Genomic DNA, 14,938 nt, shown 5'->3' with positions numbered 1-14,938 from the left:
TTTCTTGACATCTGTCCATCTCTCTCTCTTACTGTCCTGACGGCTCGCCGAGATAGAAGGACAGGCCGGGCAAAAGCGCCATCTTCTAAACCACACACACACACAAACACACACACACACACACACACACCCCTCTCTCATTCCCTCCCTGTTCCAGTTGAGTGAGCTGGCTGATTTAATGACCTCATGCAGACGGGCCACAGCAAGGGGGAGATAGATCGAGAAAGAGATCAGCAGATGAAAGAGATGAATTAACCAAACAAGAGTGAGGTGTCAGGTACAGGCTTCTTCTGCAGGAGTCATTATTGTTCATGACTATTCACCATTTCGCCTCCATCATCTCTATCTGCTCTCTGTTTCCATCATTTACATGTATCTCTTCTTCTCTGCGAGTTTGGAAACGCGTCCCTGTATCTAAGATTCTGTGCTCTTTTCTTTTTCTTTTCCCTCCACCCCATGACGGAGCATTTCATTTGTGGCTGCCCTTCAAAATTCCTGCCAGAAATCCAGGCTTCATTTCAAATGATCGCTCGCTTCTCCACTCTCTCTCTCTCTCTTTGCTTGCCTCTTGAAAATCATTTTCAGAGTAGATTTGGAGGGAATCGTGATGGGAGATACTCCAACAGAGTGGGGTTTCAGGTTCAGATCAGGAAAACACACACATATTTTTGGTCTACGGCTTTGACAGTATTATGATGCAGAACTTTTGAATCATGACTTGAAATCGCTGCCTCTGCAAGCAAGACTTTTTTTATGCAACTCACACACTGGATGGCAATTTCACACCTTTTAAGCACTGAAGAGTTGACAATTAACCTGTTTTAGGCAACTTTTTCCTAAATAAGTAAAGAAATAATGCACTAACAGCTCGTGGGCGTTTAAGGGGTTAATACGGGCAATGTGCATTATTCATTTTACTATCAAACCACAATTCAGCATGGATTACCAGTTGCAATTAGAAGCTGAGAATGTATAGATAGAGAATCAGAATAAAGGTATAGAACCAGTATTATATGTTTCTTTATTAAAATAAGCACACGCACTGCACAGATGGAAATCTAATGCCTAAAGAGTAGTGCAGCTTTATGAATTAATGCTATCAGAAATGCATCTTTGGTTTGTTTTTGTTTTTTGTTTTTTTTGATTGGTTGAATGACGATGGTCCACATTTATGCTTTCTGTTTTTCAACTAAATAATAATCCTTATTTTATATATCGCCTTTCAAACGTACATCTCAAAGCCTTTTCCCAAAATGTAATAATTGGAAATAAAAATACAATTATAATAAACTAAATAAGTAAAATAAACATCACAGATATATAATAAAAAGAGGAATAAATAAACACAAAGTTTCAGCCTGTCTGATCTCAATGGGATAGAGAATTCCAAATCTTTGGTGCCCGATCACCCATTGAACGTAAATGGATCGAAGGAACGACTAAAAGACCAGAATCAGAAGAGCTGAGATCACGCCCTGGGGTGTGGAAAGTTTACTTTTTGTGACATATAATAAAGCGCCATTCTATGTAGGTCCATATAAGTCAGCATAACAATTTCCAAATCATTCTGGAATCTAACATAAAGCCAATGCAACCCCTCCAGAACCGGAGAAATATGCTCAGCAGACCGAGCAGCTGAATTTTCAAACCCTAACAAGCAAAACATTACAGTAGGCAATGCGTGAAAAATAAAAAAAAAGTATTGATACATTTTTCAGCAACGAAAAAAGATAACATGGAGTGCAGTCTTGCAATAAACCAGACGTTTCCAGAATGTGAAAGGTTCTGGAACATAAAATTCAACTGAAAATATTTGTTCAAAAGTGATGTATTTTTTGCATTTTGACTTTCTCGGGATCCCAATGTTGCAAATGATCACATATTAAATGTTTAAATCATACATTAATAATGCATTCTAAATCATAGCCCAAATAACCTGAACACTTATTAGAGCTGATGATTTCATTTCTTATATTTTGCATTGGCATATATTGTATAAACTCCTATTTCCTGATGGATATGAAAGAGTTTTTTAGTGTTACACTACTTTATAGTGATTTCCTTATCAAGCTATCCAGGATTAAAAGTGACAATGTCCTCTTCTGATAAGAAATGCATTTTTTTTGGATTAGCAGGTTATCCATCAACTTTGGCATGATTTCTTAATAGCTGTTAAAGTCAACAAATAAGAAATATACAAATATAAATAAATATAAATAAGTCCAGATATGTGACACACTTATCTAAAAAAGAGTAAGTGCATGAGTGTAACTGTACATTCTGCATTTATTAATGTTTCAACTTCTATAAAGGGAGAAATTCCTGCTTTAAACAAGGTGATAGAGCAGGATACTACATTTTATTAGGAGCTCGTGCCAAAATTAGACATTGCATTGCTTGCATATATTTTCACCCACCATGCAGGGGGGCATCTGCCCCACGGTGAAAAGTTTCGGAACGCACTGTTGTGAGGGGGGAAATACCGCGCTGGATCCTCGGGGGATTTTACGGATTAAATGACTGACGAATGAATTAATAAAGGCGCGCGCAGGTACGCAGCAGGTGCGCGCGGCGTTACCCGAGACGCGCGCCGAATCCCAAATGATCCGACCGGGTGCTCAGGCAGGGTGGAGATGCATGTGCACACCCCGTCATGTTTACTTGTACGAGGAGCAATGTGAGGTCTGATGGTGCACCAGGGTAGAAACTTTGCGCAAACCGAACAAACATCCGGTCTATTGTGTGCAACAATTTATTTATTTGCAAATAAATGAATGCATAAAAAGATACACCACAAAACAAATAATTACTAATAAACAGAGGTCTGAAATCTCAATGCACAGGAGCATGCAAAATTATACAATTCCTAATGAAGCCTATTAAACGAACACCTGCACCATGTCTAATTAGCTGCGGTGCGCGCATGCGTCCCAGCTGCCACAAACAGACGAAATAAAACAACGGAGGATCGCACACTCGGTTCTTACCTGCTTCTTCAGTCCACAGCTTTGGAGATCAGAGCGCTGCTCCGTGCGCGCGCGGTGCTTCTCCGCGCTTCGTCCTCTCCCTCACTCACTTCGCTCGCTGGATCGCTCGCACGCGCACGCGTTTCGACCCTCCCTCGCGCACGCTTCCACCAGCTCCACCCCCACTAATGCATGAGCTGAAGAGGGACCGGGTTCACTTTACTCAAAACATTTCTAATAAATTCAATCGGATGTCAAAATATATGGCACCCAGTGCGCAAGAACAAACCCTGAACCCTTTATGGTTTAATAATGCATTTAATAATGGATCAAGTCCTCACATGGACTCATCAGAACAGGGCCAATCAATCAATCAATCAATTAGTCATTCAGTTACTCAAATATTCAAGTACGAATCACAGATATTCACATTAACATGTAAATGGTTCATCTGAAACCCGACAGTCTTCACCATGTTAGTTAGAAACCCAAGGTGTTTGCGGAGTCAAAGAAAGACCTCGAAGTTCAGAAAGTAGATCATATTTCTGCTGAACGGAGATATGATCTACTTTCTGAACTTCGAGGTCTTTCTTTTAACACTCGTTTGTAATACCGTCTCACTGTAATGTCTAAATGTTGTCTCATTGTACCGTCCCACTCTACTTTAGAATTGTACTGACTCACTGTTGTCTAGCTGCATTGTTTCATCACACTGTCTCACTTTAACATCTCATTGTAATGTCTCAATGTACTGTCTCACTGTCACTCTCACTGAATTGTCTGAGTGTTGTGTGATTTTTACTGTCTAGCTAATGTCTCACTGTACTATTTCACTGTGCTGTCTTATTGTAATGTCTCACTTTATCATTGTGCTGTTTTACTGTTATGTCTCACTGTAATGTCTCAATCTACTACCTTGGTCTGACAGTAATGTCTCACTGTACTGTCTCATTGTACTCCCTCACTCTCACTGTAATGTCTCACTGTACTGTCTCATTGTACTCCCTCACTCTCAATGTAATGTCTCACTGTACTCATTATACTCCCTCAATCTGAATGTAATGTCTTACTCTACTGTCTCATTGTACTCCTCACTCTCACTGTAATGTCTCACTGTACTGTCTCAGTCTCACTGTACTGTCTCAATCTCACTGTACCGTCTCCCTCTCACTGTACTGTCTTGTTGTACTGTCCCACTGTACTGTCTCCTGCTCTCTTAATTTAATGTCTTACTGTACTGTCTCATTGTACTCCCTCACTCTCACTGTAATGTCTCACTGTACTGTCTTAGTCTCACTGTACTGTCTCAATTTTACTGTACTGTCTCCCTATTACTGTACTGTCTCGTGTACTGTCCCACTGTACTGTCTCTCTCATTGTAATGTCTTACTGTACTGTCTCATTGTACTCCCTCACTCTCACTGTAATGTCTCACTGTACTTATTATACTCACTCAATCCGAATGAAATGTCTCACTGTACTGTCCCATTGTACTCCCTCACTCTCACTGTACTGTTTCAGTCTCACTGTACTGTCTCAATCTCACTGTACTGTCTTGTTGTACTGTCCCACTGTACTGTCTCCCTCTCAATGTAATGTCTTACTGTACTGTCTCATTGTACTGTCTCAGGCTCACTCTACTGTCTCAGTCTCACTGTACCGTCTCCCTTTCACTGTTCTGTCTCATTGTACTGTCCCACTGTACCGTCTCCCTTACAATGTAATGTCTTACTGTACTGTCTCAGTCTCCTCTCAGTGTACTGTTTTATTGTACTGTCTCTCTCTCAATGTAATGTCTCACTGTCTCACTGGATGTCTCCATCCATCAATGGATGGAGACATCCATTGATGTCTCACCGTAATGTCTCCCTGTATACTGTTCTCTAGAAAAGCCAGAGTAACACTGTTTCCATATGGAAGCGTGTCGTGTCCCTGGCTCACTAGGGCCTGCTTCCTATAAAGTCTGCACTGCTCACAGTGGGAGATCTCATGCTTTTCTCTCTGCAGGGGCTGAAAATCCTCTGCTAAACTGTTCGGTTTAATTCTCCTTTGTTTCCCAGCACCACAATCGCTGACACCTGTAGCACAGTGCAGCACTGCTTTTCCATTCCTCAGCTTGTTCTGGGTCCACACTACCTTTTCTAGACAGAATGTTTCTCACGTGTACTTGACCTCCGCGCATTGTACAATGATCTTTTCACTGGAAAACAAAACTGCTGCTTCACTTTTCTAATGTCAGTCTGGCGTTTCATGCACCTGAGAGGTAACGTCTGATCATCTGCTGCCACCTAGCGGCCTGAATGAACCGCACATTAAAAAAAAAAAAAAAGAAACGAGAAGTGTTTAGTTACATTTTGCAATAATAATAATAATAATAATAATATTAATAATAATAATATTAATAATAATATTATTATTAATAATTATCCCAAAGACCTGAATCAATTAAACTATAGTTATTTTAGTAGTTTTATTATATATTATATTATATTAATTATATTACAGTATATGTATTTCAAAGTTTAACTTATATAAAACACAGATATACTACATCCAGCCTTATTTTCTTTTGACATTTTTCGTGTGATACCAATTTTAAATATATTTTTCACTTCGCAATGCAAAATTCAGCAATGCAAAAGTTATTTTATATGTAAATTAAGCTAAAAAATAAAAAATCAAATCAAATCAGCGCCAGATGTACGCAATGCCATCTTTACTGCCAAAACTGTCAGGTGTCAAAGATTGTGACGTGTATTTTGTGCCCCAGAATTTGGTTTGTTTGATAATATGACGTGGGCAGCCTTGGAACTGTGTCCTTCTCATGCACCTGCATCTGTACAGTGTAGAGAGATGAGATTGTGGAGTAGAAAATGAGACCATGAAGAAGTGTTCCGGTCCAATGTCCTGGTTAACTTTTACAATGAGCAATGGATGGATCATTTCCACGTCCCGGAGTACGTTGGAGTTTCTTCTGGGGCTTGTGGAAACGAAACTGACAGTCAGCTTAGGACTGTCTACAGTGTGTAACATCTGCCCTGAGTATCAGACTTCTCCAACTGTTAATCTTCCTGCCAGAAGGTAAAATTCTCCAGAACACTTGGGGCTTTGCAGGACCACAGGATTTACATTTACGGCATTTGTCAGACACCATTATCCCTTACATTTATCTCATTTATACAGCTTGAATGGTTAAGGGTTAAGGGCCCAGCAGTGGCAGCTTGCTGGTGCTGGCATTTGAACTCACGACCTTCTGATCTTAAAGTCCAACACGTCAACTACTGACCTACGACTTTCCACAGAAGAAGTCCCTTGTGTGCTGGCACAGTCAATGTGACTCACATTCCCATCATCTCCTACTACAGGGGTGGACCCCTGTTATCCTACAAGTGGTCATGGATCACAACAACTGGCCATGTAAACATGTACATCAAAACAGGACTTTATAAAACTCAAAATGGCAAAAATTATAATAAATGATCATTTGTATCATTATTACATAAGTTTATTACATAGCAGGGAAAACCTATTGGGATTTTCTTTCCGTGCAGTCCAGAAGTTTTGTTTGCATGGTGATTTTTTTATTAAATTTCTTTAGCAACCACTTTACTCTGCCACACATCTGTCTGAAATTGACTGTCTGTAATTCAATTCCCGAATGATCACGCTGTGCTTTACAACTTTGACAATAAATGCAGCAGAGCCAGATTCAATGCTGACGTTTCTCTTCCACCATAAATTATTACTGGTCAGAGGAATAATGCTGGACACAAAATTTTTGTAAAAAAAAAAAAAAGAAAAGCTGTATACAGTTTAAATGGCTGACTGTCCATAATGAATCAGGTTGGGTTATTAGATTTGTGCACATTCTTTAAAATCATTATGTTTTGACATCCAAGCTGCTGAGTCAACTTTAACATCATGTCATGATGGTCCTTATACATACTCTAGTTCAGTCACCGTATTGTCTGGATAGGTCAGAGAGATTATATATATATACAGTACAGACCAAAAGTTTGGACACACCTTCTCATTCAAAGAGTTTTCTTTATTTTCATGACTATGAAAATTGTGGAGTCACACTGAAGGCATCAAGGGCTATTTGACCAAGAAGGAGAGTGATGGGGTGCTGCGCCAGATGACCTGGCCTCCACAGTCACCGGACCTGAACCCAATCGAGATGGTTTAGGGGTGAGATGGACCGCAGAGTGAAGGCAAAAGGGCCAACAAGTGCCAACCATCTCTCGGGGAACTCCTTCAAGACTGTTGGAAGACCATTTCAGGTGACTACCTCTTGAAGCTCATCAAGAGAATGCCAAGAGTGTGCAAAGCAGTAATCAAAGCAAAAGGTGGCTACTTTGAAGAACCTAGAATATGACATTTTTCAGTTGTTTCACACTTTTTTATGTATATAATTCCATATATAATTCCACATGTGTTAATTCATAATTTTGATGCCTTCAGTGTGAATCTACAATTTTCATAGTCATGAAAATAAAGAAAACTCTTTGAATGAGAAGGTGTGTCCAAACTTTTGGTCTGTACTGTATATATATATATATATATATATATATATATATATATATATATATATATACCCATGTAATACATATACCCATGTAATCCACACATACAAAGAAATCAAACCATAGATGTCTATAAATGAAGTTATGTGTAATAATGTGAAATGACACCAGAAAACAATATTGAACACTATGTATTTAATACTTCGTACAAAAGCATTCTACATACGCCTCCTGTATGGAGAAACTAGTGGTGAGGATGTCAAAATTGCTGTACGTTAAATAAATTAGTTCAAATCAAGTACGATCTCGCAAACGGCGACAGGTTTTCATATGCATCGACATGCTGTATTTGTAGGAAAGAGATTTCCCACAGGCGCCACACGAATAGGGTTTTTCCCCTGTGTGAATGTGCTTGTGCTTGTTAAGAGTTCCTAGGCGCTTGAAGCCGTATCCGCATTCGGAGCACGTGTACGGCCGGTCATCCGAATGGCACATTAAATGCTTTTCGAGGCTGGATCTGTCGTAGAAATGCTTCTTGCATATGGCGCATTGGGAAGGCCTCGCGCGTGGTTTCTTCGTGTGCACGTGCAAATGGGCTTGAAGAGAAGACTTTTGTTTGTACCTCTTCCCACAGTAGTCGCAAACGTGCTGCTTGCACATGTGATCTGGAGACGCCTGGCTTTTGTCTTTGTGCGTGTTCATATGCTTTGCTAGCCAGTCACTGCGTCTGAAGCCCTTTCCACAGAGCTTGCACACGTACGGCGTTTCTCCCGTGTGGATCCTCTTGTGAGTAATGAGCCTAGCCCTGTTTACATATTCGGCACCGCACAGATTACACATATACTTTTTCCTCGAGGAAAATCGTGTTTCCTGATTTGCCAGTTGTGTACTTTTGAGATCTGAAGAAGTCTGCACCTCTTTCTCAGCACCATGGTTCTTTTTGGTTCCAGGTAATCCCCTCCTAATCTTATAGCCCTGACTGCCCTTATGATCCTCCATGTGTAATTTAAGTTCGGCTCTGCAACTGTGTTCCGCACCACAGACTGTGCAGTCATGCATCGTATCAGATACTTCCTTTGTGTCTTTGATCGGATCGGCACCGCAATGATTAACATTCAAACCTGTGTCATTAGGCCTGCGAACCAACTGATATTTCTGAGCTCGGCAAACACGTCCCACCCTTTCGGACTCCTCCAGATCACTCAGCACTAAAATGGAATGATGTTGTCTCTCGATTATGTTTAAAGACGCCCTTGTTCCTGCTGAGGTCTTCTCCCACTCGCCGTCACTCGGCTCCTTGTAGAAATCCATTATTCCAAACGTCATAAGGTTGTATAGTAGGCTGGATTCTGTCCTTAACACATTTTCTCACTTTCAAAAAAGATCAACCTGGAAGCAAAGAAATGAATAGAGATGAAGAAATGGCAAAAATGTCATAGCCACAAACTGAACGCAACTCAAGCCAACACTGTTGTACCACTTTTTGAAGGGTCTCTAGTTTTTTTTTTTTTTTGACAGAAATAGACCCAAAAAAAAAGAATTATTAGATTACGACGCAATGGCGACGACCCCGGTATGTCTTAAAATATACTAAAGTTTTTTTCTGGACTCACAACTCTGGTTACCATATTTTATTCCCCAATAAGGAAAGGTTTAAGACACCAATAGGCACTGCATCAGAGTTTCCTCTGCATTTTTCCTTTGCACATGATACAAATCTTTTTTGGTGTCAGAAGTGGGGCCGGTCGTGTTCAATACCTAAAGATGATGTGGATGTAAGATTATAAATGATAAAAATAAGACCTACTTTCACTCTTCCATTGTTCCACATTGTCTTGCACCCAAGATTCAGATAATGGAGTAAAACAAGAATACTGTTGCTTCTGAATGTAGGGACCAGTTTATTGTCTTTAAAACCATCTAGAAAAAAATAGAAAGTAAGAAAACAGAAGAGACAGCGTTAAAACATCTTGAAATAACTATATGACTTTAAACTATATTTCTGAATAAATGGCACAAAGCCAGAAAAGTACAATAATCCGAAAGAATATTAGAAATACACTTTTCACTTACACGTGTTTCTGGATTGATTGAAAATTGAAGGGTTGCAGTTTTCGGGCTCCGTGTTTCAACTTCCGATTTCTGACCGGAATGTTGGTTATTTCGCGCTCGCCAGCAAAGTTTCCCCACTCTTTTTTCCGAGAACACAAACATTTTTTATAAAGGAAACATGTCCAAAATGAACGTCTCAAACAGCCGCCATTGATTTATTAAAAAATACAAAAAACCCTAACAAAACAAAACAAAAAGCCCCGAGTCATGAAACAGGTTGCTAACTATGGAACGCCATAGAGGTCAGAGATAGAAAACTGCATCAACACAATAACCAATAGGGAGAGAAGAGGAGAGAAGAAAGGAGAGGAGGGACAAAAGAAAGAGGAGAGAAGAAAAAAGGGAGATGAGAGAAGGTGTAGAAGGATAAAGTTAATCAAATATATATGTATATATTACAGTGACCGAAAAGTGCAAAACACATTAACAAATCCGAAAACAAACGAACAAATTGGAAAACACTAACAAATCCGAAAACAAAATAACCAATCCGAAAGCGAAACAACAAATCCGACAACACAACAATTCAGACAAACCGGAAAAGGTAGGTATAGTTTGTGAATGGAAACTTACCAATCATTGGACGAGACACCTGTCATTCAAGATATACAGGAAGTATGAAATCATAACTTTTTTTCATGTACATGTGTGAAGTTCTCAATTTTTTTAAACAATTTTCTTTAATTTTGATGAGTGCACCTTTAAATATAAGAAAATAACAAGTAAACATGGGCAAGCAAAGAGAAACTGGTATGAATTCAAAGCTACTTTGAGGAAGGACATTCATATGCAGTGATGTTGGAGATGCTGCAGTTTATCATCACATAAAGATTCGTTTTTACACTTTTACACAGACGTTCCAACTTCCTCCTGCCGCAGACTGTTACTTCAGACGCTTTATGGTCTGATGTCCTTAACTGGTTAATTGCTAACTGCTAACCCTAACCAGTTAATACTTGAAAGTGAAACCAACTTTCAACTTCCGTTTTTTTGCATTTTATAATGAGTTTATTTCTTTCACAAAAGCCCTTAAACTGATTAAAAAGAAAAATGCAATGAATCGTTTGTTCTTTATAGAAAAATATGATTTACAGAATAAACAATAGCCCTGTTTATTTGTATCGTTTTTTGATTACATTTTATTTTTTTTATTTTATATATATATATATATATATATATATATATATATATATATATATATATATATATATATATATAATTTATTATTTGATAAATGTTATTTATTTATCAATTTTTTTAATCTTTCCCCTAAATATATGTGTATAACGTTTGTATTTTAATGCACCTGTTCAGTGTATTGTAATGAAAATGTACTTGTTATTGCCACATTGTTTGTATTTGACTAATTGCTTAATAAAAAATGAATAAATAAATAAAAGACTGTTGTACTTCCTGAATATCTTGAATGACAGATTTGGATGTGTTGATTTGTTTTTGCTTTCGCTATTTTGTTTTCGGATTTGTTAGCGTTTCTAATTTGTTCATTTGTTCTCTGATTTGTTAATGTGTGTTGCACTAATCAGCCACCGTAATATATACAACATGTATATGTAACAACGCTAATGTGCCATGTGTAGTATATATGGCACCACCATTGTATGTATTAGTGAGGACCCAAATTAGACACAGATGTTTTGGTGAACAATGTATGGATGGAGAAGTGGCATGTATTGAAATGCATTCGTGGTCCAAGCATATATAATGTGGAAATGAGACTGGAGAGTCGGTTGCTCTGCAGACCAGCCCCGGCTTTTGTTGATTGATAATAAAAGCCGTTATCTTCTGGAAGCAAAACCCGTGACTCTGAGTCGTTTCTACAACAAAGGCAGACTGAGCGAAGAGAGAGGAGAGTAAAGGGAGAGAATAGAGAAGAAAAAAAGGGAGAGGAGAGAAGGGAGAAGAGAAGAGAGAAGGAAAAGATGGAATATAAAGGCGAAGAGAGATGCATAGTGAAAGAAACTAATTAGAATCCAGGGTTGTGGTTTCAGAATGACTTTATAAAGCAGGAATAAAACAAGGCAGTTCCAGGGAATGACCCAAAAACACACTCAATACACAATTTTTATATACCTTCTTCTGCCATTTGTGTAACCCTCAATTTCTTATGTTTCCAATCATTCCCTCATCCGCCATTATTATCTTTGAATGCCTAGGTTCTTAACAATTAAATACAATAAAACTGGCAGAGTGCATTTATCACTTATTTCTTTAAAAAGTAACGTGATTTACTTATAGCTGCTTCATGACCCTCTGTTCGAGGAACCGTGTCGAATCTGTTCTTTTGACAAATTTATTACTCTTGACAAAACACATGTTCATTATTATTAAGTGTGCTAGTTTTTATTACACCTTAATTACTTTTTTAAATATACTGATTTGGCCGTACACCACAAAACTATATTTTAAGCATAATAGAAACACATAATAAAAAAAGGCCTTGTTGCAGAAACGATTTAGAGTCACAGATTTGGCTTCCAGAAGATACTGGCTTTTATTACCAATCAACAAATGTGTCAAATCTTCTTCTTTTCTACTGTCTGAGTTTTCTCTAGGGCTCTGTTTTCCTTCTGTTAACCTTGAAAGAGTGCCTCACAACTGGTTCTCTTAACACACATTCCTATGGTGTCTTTGGAATGTCTGTAGGATTTTACCGTGTGAATACGGGGTATATGTAACATTCCGGTCTGGGATAACACATCTGTGGTTTTCTATGTCTTATTGCAAAATAAGGAATAGTTTGAGCTCAGGGTTTGTCCAGAGTATACATACTCATCCATTTCCTGCATTAAAACGATCAACGTAGGTGTGCTGGCAGTGCACTTATAATAGTTTTTTTCCTGAATCTTCCGTATTATGCGTCATTTCTTCTTTCAGGCCATCATACACACTACCTATTTATACGAAAACTTCTTTCGCCATGTGCATATTTTATTTTCTTCTAATTGCTATTATGGTTTTATTTAATCTTATAAGTTTTTCTGTGACTAAGCGTATATGAGGAACTAAGTGTGTGTGGGTGTGTTTAAGTGTTCAGGTGAATGATTAAATATGTATCATGGTGTTACAGCAAGGCACAGCTCATTCCCGTCTCTCCGCAAAGCTCTACTATTTCACTTAAAAAAACAAAACGTTAATTCCAGCTGTCTCGTTTGGCTGCTAAATATGCGCTATTTCTAGACACCCTTCTTCCCTCGACTCCCTCATCTGACCCACGACTATGGCCACCGTGTCGTCTGATCTGCATTCCCCAGGTTTCTGAAGCTTCTACACAAACAGACATATTTCTCCATGCTGCAAACCTATTCTCAGGTGCCGACAATGACAGTCGTGACTACAAGCCCACCTCACCTATAAATGAAAATCACACTTCACCTGATCGGCTTTGTAATCTCAGTCTGCCAAAAGCTCTCGCACATTACTTCCATTTTTTCAAGTATTAGGTCAAGTGCAAGCTGACTTCTAATAAATCCCAATATGTCCCTCTCCATGCCTTCTTTTTTTTTCTTCCGAAATTCAATACAAGGTCTAATTCTTGGGATTAAAGGTGTGAAATTTGTACAATTTCTTTCTTTATTGTTCCTGGAGAGGTTTCCTGTGCGATCTACGAAGCTCGTGGTGCCTTTATGATATCAGGGAAGAATCACACAGCACACAGGATGGCTTATGTTCTTCTTCGGTTTATTGCAGGCAACAGAAGTATATATACACATTGGAAAGAAAGCCTAAAGCTGTTTCCTGTTTGGATAAGAAGATAGAAGATAGCCGGAGATGTGTGATAAAGATAAAGACTTCCTGTTTACCTTACATACTAACATATGTAAATATTTTATAGACACTGAACAGACAAAGGAATGTGTGTGAACCGGTGTAAGAACCATCTTAACATTAAAATCTATCTTTAGCAATTTTATCATTTTTATCAATATCAATGTATTTATCAATGTACACATTGCACATATTGCCCTTTCTGAATTAAACTCCAAGGCTTAGCACAGGGCAGGTGATGAAAAGGTGTGCATTCTCTGTTTCAGCTAATTCCCTATCTAACACACATAATAATAATATAATTAAAAAGAATTGACCTCAAAAACCAATGAAGGATCTTCATCCTTGGATGAGGAAAAGCAAACTTCTTCATTGCTGCTACATCACATTCCAATGAGCTCATAGAAGGTGGTCATTTAACCACAAGCGAGATGATTAAGCACACAGAATCTCCCCACTTTCTCATTTTTATACCCTGATGCCACCTAGAATCTCCAGTGAATTCTGTGTTAGCAATTTATTATTATTTTTTTTATTTCCCATTATCTCCTGACACCTGGTTCCGCTCCTCTTCCTAAGATTACATTTTGGGCTCCTCTCAGTTCCCCTAATTTTCGGCGTAGTTCTGTTAGAAATATTAAAAACTGCACGTGTATAAAACCCCCTCTTTCTTAAATTTTCCCTCATTTTATTCTCATCCTCTGTGCTTGAACGATCATTTTGCGGCCCTTTACCCTCCTGCATCTGAAATGTTTATGTTTCTGCTTTTTTTAAATTTTATTGCTGTTTCTATTCTACTAATATTTCGTTAAACTAATATCCTCCTACATTGATTATATGTTCATAATATGTTTAAATTTTGTTTTACTTATTCATATTATTATTAACATTCACAGACTTGCTAACGTGCGAAAACGATAGTCCTACGTCTTGTTATTGCGATGTTGACCTTCACTAACTTCTCTTGATCTGTTTTCCATTGAATTTATTTTCGGAAACGTTCCGGACCAGCTCTTCAGAGCATTCTTCTAAGACATTATCGCCAGTTTCAACTCTCCTCCCCAGCAACCGAGGTTGCACGATTCATTGAGCGTCTATCTGCCCCAACTGTTCCAAATAACCCCTTCCTGCCTCACACACATCGATAAAACTGCCAAGCAAGAAGGTCAGGAAAGTCCTTGGCTGTTTGATAAGTCAAACTTCATTCACCAACATTACGATCGAATAGCTAGGTTCTTACAAATTAAATAAAATGATAGTGGGAAAAAAATCCATCTTTATTTTTTTTATGTAATTTATTCCTGGTCCAGGCCTTGGCCTGTTTATGACCCTCTAGCATGGAAACCACCTAAAATCCTGACCATTCATTCTTCTGACACATTTATTACTTTTGACAATCTTCAATTAAGAGCAAAGTACATTGTGCTCAGATATGCTGATTCTAATCATTGTTAGAAGCACATAATAATAAGTAAAAAGATAAACGGCACTTTGGATTTTTAACACAACCAAAAATAGACCTATTCTTATTGGAAACAAGTCAAGTTA

The 14,938-nt window shown here is 38.3% G+C and overlaps 2 protein-coding genes across 7 annotated transcripts in view; both read right to left on the bottom strand.

Moving 5' to 3' along the window:
• cdh23 (cadherin-related 23) overlaps positions 1-3,125 on the bottom strand; it is a 239,459-nt gene extending 236,334 nt beyond the window's left edge. For 5 of the 6 annotated variants that reach the window (XM_046836155.1, XM_046836159.1, XM_046836157.1 and 2 more), the window contains exon 1: positions 2,988-3,115. The gene's annotated coding sequence lies outside the window, so the exon portion shown is untranslated. Of the gene's footprint in view, positions 1-2,987 lie in introns of all 6 variants that reach the window. The other variant, XM_046836156.1, reaches the window with a different exon arrangement.
• A 4,542-nt stretch (positions 3,126-7,667) lies between these two features.
• Positions 7,668-10,088, bottom strand: LOC124402236 (zinc finger protein 260-like). The gene is made up of 3 exons (XM_046875103.1): positions 9,566-10,088; positions 9,300-9,412; positions 7,668-8,881 (listed from the first exon to the last, which is right to left on the bottom strand). The coding sequence occupies exon 3, from the start codon at positions 8,816-8,818 to the stop codon at positions 7,787-7,789; it is 1,032 nt and encodes a 343-aa protein (XP_046731059.1). The 5' UTR covers positions 8,819-8,881; positions 9,300-9,412; positions 9,566-10,088; the 3' UTR covers positions 7,668-7,786.
• Between the last annotated feature and the right edge of the window lie 4,850 nt (positions 10,089-14,938).

The sequence above is a fragment of the Silurus meridionalis genome, chromosome 2 (assembly GCF_014805685.1).
Source record: "Silurus meridionalis isolate SWU-2019-XX chromosome 2, ASM1480568v1, whole genome shotgun sequence".
Classification (NCBI taxonomy): domain Eukaryota; kingdom Metazoa; phylum Chordata; class Actinopteri; order Siluriformes; family Siluridae; genus Silurus; species Silurus meridionalis.
The sequence above is the reverse complement of the archived record's forward strand: the minus strand, read 5'-3'. Positions and strand labels throughout refer to the sequence as shown.